General features: G+C 44.4%; 1 protein-coding gene across 1 annotated transcript in view; it reads left to right on the forward strand.

Annotated features, from left to right (window-relative positions):
- The first annotated feature begins 972 nt into the window (after positions 1 to 972).
- PROSER1 (proline and serine rich 1) overlaps positions 973 to 13,449 on the forward strand; it is a 61,295-nt gene continuing 48,818 nt past the window's right edge. The window contains 6 exon segments of the mRNA XM_061575374.1: positions 973 to 1,377; positions 3,881 to 3,946; positions 4,444 to 4,523; positions 5,106 to 5,201; positions 7,309 to 7,402; positions 8,598 to 8,699. Of these exon segments, the coding sequence (XP_061431358.1) occupies positions 1,333 to 1,377; positions 3,881 to 3,946; positions 4,444 to 4,523; positions 5,106 to 5,201; positions 7,309 to 7,402; positions 8,598 to 8,699 (483 nt within the window). The 5' untranslated portion in view covers positions 973 to 1,332.

The raw sequence follows: 13,449 nt of genomic DNA on the forward strand, positions 1-13,449 counted from the left end.
GGCCATCTTAGGTGAGGGGAACGGCTAAACGCGAGGGGGGGGGGGCGATTCACCGCCCCGCCCCCCTCCGAGCGGGCGACGTCACGGCCAACTTGCAGTTACGGGGGTTAGAACATGGGGGGGGGGAAGGGGGGGAACGGGGGGAACGGGGGGTAGGGGGGGTAGGAGAGGGAAGGGGTGGGGGGGGGAATGGGGTCGGTAGAAAAAGGGGGGGGGTAGAAAATGGGGGGGTATAAAAAGGGGGGGGGGGTATAAAAAGGGGGGGGGTATAAAAAGGGGGGGGGTAGAAAAGGGGGGGTAGAAAAATGGGGGGGGGAGAAAAGGGGGGGAAAGAAAAAGGGGGGGGGGAGAAAAAGGGGGGGGGAGAGGGGGGGGAGAGAAAAAGGGGGGGGGAGGAAAAAGGGGGGGGGGAGAAAAGGGGGGGGGGGAGAAAAGGGGGGGGGGAGAAAAGGGGGGGGGGGAGAAAAGGGGGGGGGAGAAAGGGGGGGGGGTAGAAAAAGGGAGGGGGTAGAAAAAGGGAGGGGGTAGAAAAAGGGGGGGTAGAAAAAGGGAGGGGGGGTAGAAAAAGGGGGTTGTAGAAAAAGGGGGGGAGGTAGAAAAAGGGGGGGTAGAAAAGGGGGGGGGGGAGAAAAAGGGGGGGGGGAGAAAAAGGGGGGGTAGAAAAGGGGGGGGTAGAAAAAGGGGGGGGGGTAGAAAAAGGGGGGGTTAGAAAAGGGGGGGGGAGAAAAAGGGAGGGGGTAGAAAAAGGAGGGGTAGAAAAAGGGGGGGGTAGAAAAAGGGGGGGGGTAGAAAAGGGGGGGGGTAGAAAAAGGGGGGGTAGAAAAGGGGGGATTAGAAAAGGGGGGCGGTGAGAAAAGGGGGGTTAGGAAAAAGGGGGGGTAGGAAAGGGGGGGGTAGGAAAGGGGATTAGAAAGGGGGGGGGGCGTTAAAAGGAGGGGCGGGGGTTGAACGACTGTCCCTGACAAACATGGCCGCCGCGGGCCTCATCTCCACTCGTTCGCGAGCCGCCTCTTCCACGCGCTTCTGTCTCGCGTCGTTTGAAAGCCCTCTCGGTCCCGCTCGCGAATCGCGCGGTCCTTGCTTTAGTCGCAACAACAACGTCAACAACAACAAGAAGAAGAGGTTTGCACAGTTGTTAAAGTGGCGTTATATCCGCACCCGTCGGGGATATGTTCACGTTCGGCGTTTGCCGCGTGATGCGAGCGTGGCTTTTGGCATTAAAAACCTGAGGTGGGGTTTTGTGTAATCGTTCCCCCCGAGTGGACATTGTTAACAGTCTTCTAAAACACGCAGTGTTGTAATGTCTAATAAGCTTTAAAAGCCACCCAAGCGATGGATTCCACTAAGTACGAGGTCGTCCTGGACGAAGTGAAAAAGGCAAGGAAACCTATGTTCGTGTGCTGCTGCTGCTACTATCCTTTCACCATCGTCAGGGTCTATCCACTGCTGCCTTCTCTCGCAATCAACTTGTTTATAATCCACCACAGCACCTGGTATTTCATCGCTCCCATCTCCGACAGCGAACTCGTAACAACTTGGTGACAGCCACGACATGTAACCACCACGTCGGCCGAGGGGGGGGACGTGACGACTTAATCACATTGTGTTGTTGTTGTTGTTCCTTCCTACCAAGCTGTTCAATTATCAACAGCACAGCTTGCGTTGTTGTTGTTGTTGTTGATGATGATCGCTGACAATTGACCATGCTTTGATCACTACCACTGTACATGTTGTGCTCATTGAGCCAGCTTAAGGCACTTGCTAAGCCACACTTATGTTGATCAACCGAGTGATGTACAGAGGGGTCAAGATGGCCCGTGACACCCAATTACTTGACCTTTGCATAGTCATTCCTGTTTTATAGAAACCGTACTCAACAAATGTTACGTTTTAGAGACTTATTGGGGGTCACAAGACATCTGGACCGCCCTGTGGATGATGATCACTGGCTTGTACGTGTTGTGCTCATTAAGCCAGCTTAAGGCGCACTGGCTTATCCACAGTAAGGTGGATAAACCGAGTTGATGTACATTGTGGTCTAAATATGTTGTGAACCCCCCCCCCCCAATTAATTGACCCCAAACATAGTTTTTCAATCATTTGCATATTAATTAATGTATCAAATAAACTTTTAAAAAAAAATCCGTTTTAGAGAATTAATTGGGGGTCACAAGACATCTGGACCGCCCTGTAGATGATGATGTGCTCATTAAGCCAGCTTAAGGCGCACTGGCTTATCCACAGTAAGGTGGATACACCGAGTTGATGTACATGGTGGTCTAAATATGTTGTGACCCCCCCCCAATTAATTGACCCCGAACATAGTTTTTCAATCATTTGCATATTAATTTATGTTTTAAATAAACTTTCTTTTAAAATCAGTTTTAGAAAATTAATTGGGGGTCACAAGACATCTGGACCGCCCTGTAGATGATGATGTGCTCATTAAGCCAGCTTAAGGCGCACTGGCTTATCCACAGTAAGGTGGATAAACCAAGTTGATGTACATGGTGGTCTAAATATGTTGTGACCCCCCAATTAATTGACCCCGACACATAGTTTTTCATTTGCATATTGATTTATGTTTTAAATAAACTTTTAAAAAATGTGTAAGTTTTAGAGAATGAATTGGGGGTCACAAGAAATCTGGAGCACCCTGTATACGTTTGGGGGCAATGCAGCAACAATGAACTGTTGTACGACTTGACTTTGATCCACTTCCATCTACCCAGCACCTCCGGATCGCGAGGGATGGCGACTGCGTGGGGAAGCATTCATCCAGCAGTGGATAAACAATAGCTTATTGATGGTGATGACTGTGCTTGTATATTCCCAGTTGCACTGGTCTGTACTGTGTTCAAATTGCTCTATGTAGTATGTACTGTTTTGTCTTCGTGGTGTCTTGTCATATCTGCTTTGGGGCCGTCCATAAATGACGTCACGCACCTGGGGGGGGGTGGGGTCAGACATTTGTGACGATGTGTGACGAGGGGGGGGGGGGTGAGCAATGTGACGTCACATCAAAATGCGCAACTTTAAATAAATATAGACAACACGTTCTACTTAATTAAATATACTTTTTAATAAATGTTTTCTCCTACAACATCAGAGTGCAGCGCCACATTAAATACGCACTACAATGACAATAGTTTAAAGCGATTTGAAGCATGTTTAATTTTTTTTTGGGGGGGGAGGGGGCAGAGCTTTGTGACGTCACATTTGAGGAGGGGGGGTCTGACTTTTTGTGACGCCGTGTGACGAGGGGGGGGGTCAAAATGTTCCAAAATCGCGTGACGTCATTTATGGACGGCCCCTTTGTGATTTCTGTTTCAACGTGACTTTATTGTGCTTCTGTATAATGTGACGTTTGTGTGCAGTCTGCCTTGTGTATCGAAACTGTACTCTTTTCTTTTACTCATTCGTCTGTACTGCCTCGCTTATCAATCTCAAGTCGATCTCGTTTTTTTTATCGTCGGCATCATCCATTGCGCTTCTTCTGCTCTATATCCGTAAAGGAAATCAATACGTAATGCTCCTTTATTTGAAATAATCGATAACTAATTTGGTGCATGTTTATTTGCATAAGGAAGTTTTACTCAATCATCAGTTGTCTTCATATTGCCCAGTCGCATGCAGTTTGGAGATGCGTTTTCGAGTGTTCTGCATGATATCCGAGCGAAACGTCACACATCAAGCTTCCCGAAGAAGCTCGCGGAATATGGCTCCAAACATCGGACGTCATACTGCGCAACGCACATTAACAGTTCCAAAAACACATTGGAGAGATATAGAGTACAACCGCGAAAATCAACATTGCTGCTCGCATGTCAACAAAGTCTGCGGTTGCTTGCTTTCTCTCTCTCTCTCTTCTTGCCCACAGGGGGTTTTAGCGGAGCACAAGCTGAAGGCTGTGGCGTGCGTGCAGGGATTTTTTTCCGGAGAGCAGGTAGGTGATTGACAAGAATAAAGGAAACACAGATGGAACAAACACACACGGTTTCCGTTGTGCACTAGGAGACATAACTCATTCAAATGGCCAGATTTGTATTCGACTAGTCGTGGATTTACAGCGGGATTTTAGGCAATTAAGTTTTTTATTGATTAAAAAGTTAACTGCCCACTGGCATCTATGTACCAAGGCAGTTTAATTTTATGGCAAACTCACCATGCTTATGGCCCAATCTCTCACGAAAATAATGTTTTTTTTTAATGACATGGGTGAGATTGCATGTTTTGAATGAGTTGCGCTTTTGCTAAGGGACTTGATGTAACGCTCAGTGGCATTTTATTTAAATTATATCGATCCATAAAAGCGTTACTAAACAATCTGGAAGTTCAATTCATGTGATGCGGTATCCGCTTATCCACTCGCCCATTTACATCTGCACTCGCAGCCACTAACCCAATCACTCAATAACTTGACTCGCTCTATTTTTCCTGCAGGTTGTTCGACTTCTCAAAAGCTTCCCCGGTGCGGAATGTCAACTGAAAGCACTGCGCATTTTACAGCAGGTATTATTTTTGTTACACAGCATAACTCCAGCTTCACCAGATTCTGCATTTAACCTTATTATTAAAATGACAATGAACTGTGGGGAAAAAAGTAAGTGTTTATGATAGACTAATGTATATTTCATGTACCGTTGATTCATTTTGTATAACGTTTTTTGTATACTGTCCCTCTTAACAGGGATGTGACATTTCTTGACTCAGGGTTGGCAGTGGAGATGCTCACTGCCTCAGTTTGTAAATGTTGTGGCTTGGCTCTCCAACACACCGGTGTGCTGTACTAGTGACGAATTGGCATGTTCTGTTTATGTGACAACCCTTACTAGTTGGCTGTGTCGGGTGGTGGTGGGTTTTAACGACGCATATATATATACGCGATCTAACCCAAAACCTCTTATGGATGCCTAATGCTCATTGGAGCGTGTGGAGTTATTTGAACTTTTACATTAATATAGTGCATTGTCAGCTTATTGTCCTGTTTAGTTTGCCAAGCAGTGTTGTTTATGATGCTGTTATTTCTTAGTTATGTTCTTCATCCCAACCCCTTTGGTGTTTCTCCTTTGCTGACCTGCCAATGCGCGGTTGCGTTTCTGCAGAAGATGTTTCGCTCTCTCCACGAATGCTGCCGTCTCAATCTTGGGCGGCTTCACGTTCAGCAAGGACAAGGTCCACGCTTTGGAGGTCATCGCGTCGTGAGTGCTGCACGCACGCTGCACACACTTACCCGCTCGCCCGGCCACTTGCACACAGTGCATCCATTCATAAAATGTGTAATGTGCGTGATTTTAACTTAACTCAATTTTTCTTCCCATGCTGATGACATAAACGTACGTTATCAGGAATAGAATAAAATAACTTTAAGATCGGTAACTTTAAGATGGGTAACTTTAAGATCGGTAACTTTAAGATCGGTACCGAGGCTCCCACAAGACAATGCAAGAGGGCATGCATGTGGCACAGTTTGGCGCCGCCTATCATAGTGTACGGTTGTGCCACTACAGTTCTCTGCGGTGAGTACAATGTCTCTTAAAAACAACAGTGCTACTATGCCTCTCCAAATAAAATTACAGTGATCCCTCGTTTATCGCGGTTAATGGGGACCGGAACCCCTCGTGATAGGTGAAAATCCGCGAAATAGGATTGGTCCTCTAGGAATTTCCGTATATGTGTGTGTGGGTACCAGAATGTTTAAAATATGTATATTTATACTTTATATATATTTTACTTAAATCTATTTAATTATAAAACCTTAATATTATACATTCACTCTCTCTCTCTCATACGATACGTATTATGGTGTTCTACACTCACCAATGACAGTAGTATCTTGAGACTTGACTCCAGTAATGACGACGACGACGATGACAATGACGATGACAATGACGATGATGACAGACCTGTGCAGTTCGATGAATGTGATGATGAATGATGATGATGGTGGTGTTACTGCACAGGTATAATGAGGCCTTTGAATCAGTTCGAAAAATCCGCGATGCACTGAGGCCGCGAAACTTGAACCGCGAAGTGGCGAGGGATTACTGTATCGCTAACCGCTTGCGCATTCCGAGATTCAGCTTTGAACGGGACCCCACCTCCCTGCAACTTGCAGACATCTCAGAATGGGAAAGGGTTAAAAATAGGACATTCACAGGCATTTGAGATTAAAGAGGGAGAAAAGTGTTCAGATGCTGACAAAAGGTCGACGCCGATGTGCGCAGTGAGGGAGCAAGTAAATTCCAGACGACTGGAGCTGTGACAGAGAACTGACGTTTATTGCCTTGTCTGGTTCGACAGACGGGCTTGACATAAGTGGCCCAGTGTCACAATGTAAGTGTACCATTTGGTTGTTATTCCTAATGAGATTATTGTCATTGTCAAAGTGTTGCCATTTGATATGAGGAATCGCCAAAACGTGCAATTTAGTAGTGGATGAAATCAAAATAATAATTTTATTTCTTTCATGGAAGCCAGGACTCCTGGTTTAAATTAGCGTGTTTTCTATGGACATTGGCTCGGCTGTCAAAAATCACATTCCTCTATTTAAATGAATGAGCATGCCACTAGATGGCGCTCTAACCACGCTTGAATTTCATTCAAGTGAATGACGATGTCACATGGTATTCGCTCATAGATTGCCATCATTGCATGATATGCCCACATTGGATTTGTGGAATTCAAATACAATTCCTGCAGGAATTGCACTGGTATACATACATAATTTACAAGACACACACGTGAAATACAATGGACACAACACATTCAACTCAACAGTCGCACACGTGCACAGCTCTTTTCTCAATCCACTGCTGCATGAGGGCCTCTCCCCACCGTACTGGTCATGGAGGTTATTTGGCCACATCACCACACTGGTCAGTGTGGGTTGGCGAAGATGGGAAGCATAGATGTAAAGTCCAACAATGGAATTTTCTGCACTGCTGCCTGCCACTTAGCTTCCCAGCCTATAACAACCGGTTTTGTACAAGATCGTGACCCATTCAAGCACCATCCAGGCTCAATATCAGGGTTAGCTTCTGAGATCTGACAAGATTGTGTGCATTGTGGGTGATTTGGTCGTGGACAACACGCATCACATTCCCCAAATACAGAACATGTACACACTACATATACACTACACACTATCCCCAATATGCGTCATACCCCTCAAATATACAAACACAACATATATCACATGTGCAGTATACAGTATTTATTTCACACAAGTAAACTACATCGCATGTGGCATTACTGATTTGTTCATTCATCATATTTTGCTCCACTGTCATGCTCGACTGTCTGCAGGTCCATTCGCAACCCACTAAAATCGGCTCCGCTGGAAGATCACTTCCGCACATTCGCAGACGAGCAGAAGAAATGCCGGGCCATTCTGGAGCAGGTGATTTCGCCGTGTGTTCGTTTAATCGTGGCGATGCTCTCATGTTTGAATTTGGCTTTTAATTGAAACCTGAACATTGAAGCTTCTCTATGCGTATGTGCACGTGTGTGTGTGTGGCGAGTAGGGGAGTGGTGGTGTAGCGGTGAGCGCGCTGCACTACGAACCCAGTGCCCTGAATTCGATTCGCGCTCGCGGCCAACACCAGTGATCAATTATCCGAACCGGTCATGGGCCTCCCCTAGGTCGACTCAGCGGCAAATGAGTACTCGGTGTGATGTATAAACATCATGTGTAAACATCACCACTGGCGAAGACAAAGGCGGACAAGCGTGGTGTTGGCCACCCATCCCCTCGTGTGCCGTGCCGGCCTCAATAGGTGCTGCTCGCTAACTGCACTTGTCCCAACAGTCTGTTAAGGCTATTTGGGGGATCTTTGTCTTTGATTTTGTGTGTGACGAGTGGTAGCACAAAGGTTAGCTGGCGATGCAACGATTTGTGGGACCTGCATTTGGTGTCCGATCATAAATGGCGTCTGTATCACAGGAGTACTTCCACCTGTCCATGAGTCAATTCATTCTTAAATGAACACAATGGTTAGCTCGCTACGCCGCATCTCCAGGGACTTGGGTTTAATAACCAGTTATGGCTAACATCAAATACCAAATGGTACCCCAACCTGTTTTGGGCCTTCCCTAGGACTGACGAGGCTTAAAACAAGTACCAGGTGCACTCTGTGAACATGATCACAGGGGAGAAAAAGGTGGCTGGCCTGGCCACACCAACTACCCCTTTGGGCACTTGCGGTGGCCAGATGTTAACTCCCTCGCCAGGTATACAGGAGGTCGGGGGTTCTATCACCATCCCTAACGCCTGTATATTTGGGGTTTGCATGTTCTCCCAGTGGTCGCGTGGATTTTTATCCGGGTCCTCCGGTTTTACACTCCACATTTAGAAACATGCGTTTAGAGTATTTGGCTGCTATAATTTTTCACATGATAAGCTACTTTGTTGAGCTATCATTTGTAGCCAGGTCTTGGGAGGCCAGTTTGGTTTCTGGTCCAGCATGGCAATAGCCAGTGGAAACCACCCATACCACAAAGCCCCTGCGTTCGCTCAGCAAGAATGTGCCAGTGTAAAAAGGGGTATTGATGTTTGGTTCGTGTACATATATAGATTTGTGTCTGTGTGTGTGCAGGCATCACGGCTGGGTTGCCGAGCTCCCATGCAATCGTACAGCGGAAACTCGGGGAATCCCTACCCTCAAGGTCGGCCCAGTCGCTCCAATCCCCTCTTCACGGTACGTGGGCCTCAGTGCGACACCCATTATGGGTATCGCTTTGGAAAGTGACTAGATTATGAGTAACATTTTTTTTCTAATTTAGAACAGTTTCAGATTTCCCTCAACAGAAAGTATCTAAAGAAGAAATAAAAGAAGTGGGAAGGGGAGTGTGCCAATGTAAATAAAACATTATTTGAATATTTAAGACAAGGTATGTGCAGCATAAATAGAATTACCAAAGAAATTCCTACTGCATTGTGGAATGCAATAGTTACATGTTTATGACAATGACTATGTGTGCACGTACGTACTGTCCATATGTAGTGCATTATTTACTTAACAGTTCTTAAACAATCCATCAAATGTTTCGTTTTCATCAGTCATTTGTAATTTATGAATATTAGAAACACATCACATACTAATGTACCCCTTTACGAACAGAATAAGCAAGACTGAAGAAACTAGACAAACGAGACATGACAAAAAGACAACAATCTAATCTTGAATCGAATAATAATCCCGAGTGATGGACAATTCATTAAATAATTGGGGAGGTGGATTACTATATCCATCTTTAAATGTATAATGTATGCATGCTTTTGTGTTTAGTTTGTTATTCCTACCCCGCACCTCCATTTAGCTCGTTTGGCTACGTATGACGCGAAAGAAGTTCACCATACTTACATGCGAACGTGTGTGATACGTTTGCATAGTCTAATTAGGTGCTCGCCAAGACCACTTGGCCCCTCAATGTATGGCTATAGGGCAGTGCTTCTTAACCTGGGGTACAAGCACGCCCTGGGGATGCGAGATGCCATTTATGGGTGTGTGAGACACGCCATTTTTTAAAGGGTAAATCTTCAAAACACAAATTAAGCATGGGCACGCAAGTACAACTACTTTGTTTCATCAAACCTATGTATTTATTAACATAAACAAATTTAACGATTGAGAACCAAAGGTTAAGAACCACAGCTATTGGGAATCGTTGCCTTAAGGATGTATTTGTGTGCATGTCCACACAGTTGTATGCGATGAAACATGCTGTGGACAGGCATGTGCTCTCAGGCTTTTATAGTTTCCCTCTGTTCCCACATCTCCACAACCCCCCTCACTGTCAGCTCAGGAGTGTTAAACAGGTAATAAATAAGACACCAAGCTGCCTCTAGCTGAGTGTTTAAAAAAAAAAACACGAGGTGCATGGCTTATTTTTTTTGTTATTTTCTGCCAAATTTGAGAGCAGCCATCAGCACTCGCTGGCTTGTCAGGTTGCATTGTACTGGTAGGAACCTCCTGGTTCCACCAGCCCACAGGGGATTATTGTGTCCGTCCGTCGTGCATCCAAAAATGGGAGGGGTGGGGCTGGGTGGAGAGGGGCTGCGTGGGGAGGGTGGGGAGGGGCTGGTTGGGGAGGGGAAGGGCTGGGTGGGAAGGGGAGGGTGGGGCTGGGTGACCCTGGCCATTGACCGAGCAACCCAACGTTCCTACCAGCTCCCTCCGCAGGAATGTGTTTTAAATGATGAGCAATAGTTAATGAACGCACACACGAATACACGCTAGGGTTGCTGCGATATGGCGATACGCACTGTGATGCGTCGTACAACACAATATCCACTATACTCATATCGTGCATTTTGCTAAATATTGTCACAGCCTGATGATTGTTTCTCTTCTAAGTTCGTCTTAAATATTTACTAAATAATAATTGAAGTTTGCAACAATTGCTATTACCCATTACATCTGTACAGTATATTATAAAACATTTTCTGAAGAAATAAACTGCACGGCGATCATAATATGAAGCCATCAATTTCTGACGGCATGTTCTGATAAGCATTATATGTTTATTGCAAAGTTACAGTGCTTTAAAAGATTCATAGCAGGCTTAAGTAAAGTGAACTGCGGTTGAATAATTCAGTCTTTATTTGCACTTCAAGTACATTAAAGCACAATAACAAGATGATAAAATAAACTAATATAGTAACTGTCATGGCATTGTGAAAATTATCACTGTTAGAATGAAAACTCTGCCAGAGAGCCTATTAATCATAGATCATTAACTCGGGTGTGTTAACAGGCTTGGGAAATCGCATTAATAGAAACGCAAAACACAATTATTAGAGTGTACCCCTCCGCTATTAAAAGCATGTAAGTGAGCACATGTTGCATGTCCATTTCAAAGAGTTAAAACACGTAAAATGTAACTTTGTTTACGACCACTACGGCAGTGAGGAGTTACGCAATCAAGGTGATGAGTTACATCAGAATATGTGTTACATAATGAAACAACAAGTTTCTTGAAAACTAAAGGGTTCCCCAAAACTTGAAACCCCTAGTATGGAGCAAAAGGAACTGTTTGCAAATATGTAAATCCAGTTTGGCCTCACAGCTGCCTGTTGAAAAGCATCACGTAATTAATGCGTGCTTTTTCCAAGCTTGTCGAGATTAAAAAATGTTGTTTCAAAAGCATACTACTGCCAATGCTATCCAAAAACTAAGGATATGGACAGGTGGTATGTTAAGCTACGCTGGTAAAGTTTCTAGTGAATTAAGGCGGGTTTTCAAGAGTTTTTAACAAGTCTTCCCAGACGAATGGACATTATTTTCAGGGTATAGCATGCACTTCAATCATTCTCCTACGTATGGTAGGATGGAAAAGCAACATTTTTGACATGTGCTATAGTTGAATGCCAAGTTTTCTTTTCAACCAATCTAAGGAGGCAATCGACTTTGTATGGATCACAGCCATACCATTGAAGCAGTGATGGGAGAGTATAATCACAGGGTTACGTCTTTACCTTTTATTACGACATTGCTATAGACCAACTTGGAATATTAATTCTAGATTTGAAGCTTTCGTGACTGCAAGGATTCATATTCTTAGTTTTTTTCGGTAAAGTCACGTAGGTAAAAAATTTAAATTAATAAAAGTAAAATAAAAATAAAATAAAAATCACGACGTTTCGGAGGCAAAACAAGCTTCCGTCTTCAGGTGGAACCGTCACAGCACGGACTGCTGCATCAAGTAAGCATCAAGCTTGTGTTGCCTCCGAAACGTCGTGATTTTTATTTAATTTTTATTTTACTTTTATTAATTTAATTTTTTACCTACGTGACTTTACCGAAAAAACCTAAGAATTGGAATATTAACTCATAAGAAAATTACGAAGTATAAGAGTTTTCATGGCGCTGTTAGATAACCAGGATACAATGCTGGATTACGGTAACCCCCTTTACATTGCGCAATGTGGTGATGTTTCACCATGCGTGTCTGTGCACGTTTGTTTTCAAACAAACGTCTGAAAAAATCTCTTGAATATGTATTGGCAAAAAAATCTCCCAGAGCGTGGAGCGAAACATTAGACAACATGCGGTACAACCTGAAAAATGCATCGGAGAGCTCTACATCGCAATCGTTAAAATCTGTGCAGTGGCAAATGACTGAAATTTCCATTTGCAATCTGGCATAGATATTATTGGGGCCCTCACCATTTTGCTTCACAATCAACAATTTTTATTTTACGTGGGGTTTATTCCAAAGTGGCTAAAGATTTTGGGTTTAAGTTTTAGGACTTATTTTTTTGCCTAAGGCTCAGAACCAAACAATAGGCGTTCTTCTTGCAGGGTTCCACGGCCTCATGCTTCCAGTGGCACGTACAAATGAATGCAGATCGTCAGCACATTCTTTAGAGAAGGTTGATGGAGTAGCTGTTTGCTAAGCTTGTGAATCGAGCGCAAATTATGATTACTGCTGTATTGTGGGAGGGTGGCAGGTATGCATTTGTATGCCATTGAACAAAGTAAACAAATACGTGACAAAATCCAGCTCTTTGGAGGCATGGTTGGTAGATCGTGAATAGCTGTCAATCTGTTAATCAAGGGGAGGCGTGTTGGCGAGATGTTAACTCCCTCGCCTGGTATACAGGTGGTTGGGAGTTCGATCCCAACCCTGATGCCTGTATATTTGGAGTCTGCATGTTCTCTCCGTGATCGCGTAGATTTTGCACAATTTTTAGAGAAGGTTGATGGAGTAGCTGTTTGCTAAGCTTGTGAATCGAGCGCAAATTATGATTACTGCTGTATTGTGGGAGGGTGGCAGGTATGCATTTGTATACCATTGAACAAAGTAAACAAATACCTGACTAAATCCAGCTCTTTGGAGGCATGGTTGGTGGATCGTAAATAGAGGCGTGTTGGCGAGATGTTAACTCCCTCGCCTGGTATACAGGTGGTTGGGAGTTCGATCCCAACCCTGATGCCTGTATATTTGGAGTCTGCATGTTCTCTCCGTGATCGCGTGGATTTTGCTCCGGGTTCCCCGAGTTTTTCCCTCCACATTTAGAAACATGCGCGAGTATTTGCCTGCTGTAAATGTCCACGTGATAAGCCACTTTGTTGAGCTGTCGTTTGTGGCCAGGTTGCTTCTGAAAAAGAGCTCTATAGCTCCAGTGGGCCTTACCTTGTAAAATCAATAAAAAAAATAGTTTCAGTATCTTCTCAACTCTATGGTGGCCCAGAGATGGTAGTACAACAAGTGGGTTGCCTAATTATTTTAATTCTGAGTGTTATCTCCTCATGTGAGGGGTTTCTTTAGGTACTCTGGTTTCCTCTCGTTTCCACAGCACATTGGAATTAGCCAAGCTTCATAATACAGGACCCATCTGAAAAATGTATCTTGAGATTGTCTCTCTTTTGTGGATAAGAGAGCTTTATCGTTATCGTCACTATCGCTCCTTCAAATTAAAATCTACCACATGGTGTGCATTAT

This window comes from Lethenteron reissneri, chromosome 58 (genome assembly GCF_015708825.2).
Source record: "Lethenteron reissneri isolate LAM-NWPU_2019-01 chromosome 58, ASM1570882v1, whole genome shotgun sequence".
Classification (NCBI taxonomy): domain Eukaryota; kingdom Metazoa; phylum Chordata; class Hyperoartia; order Petromyzontiformes; family Petromyzontidae; genus Lethenteron; species Lethenteron reissneri.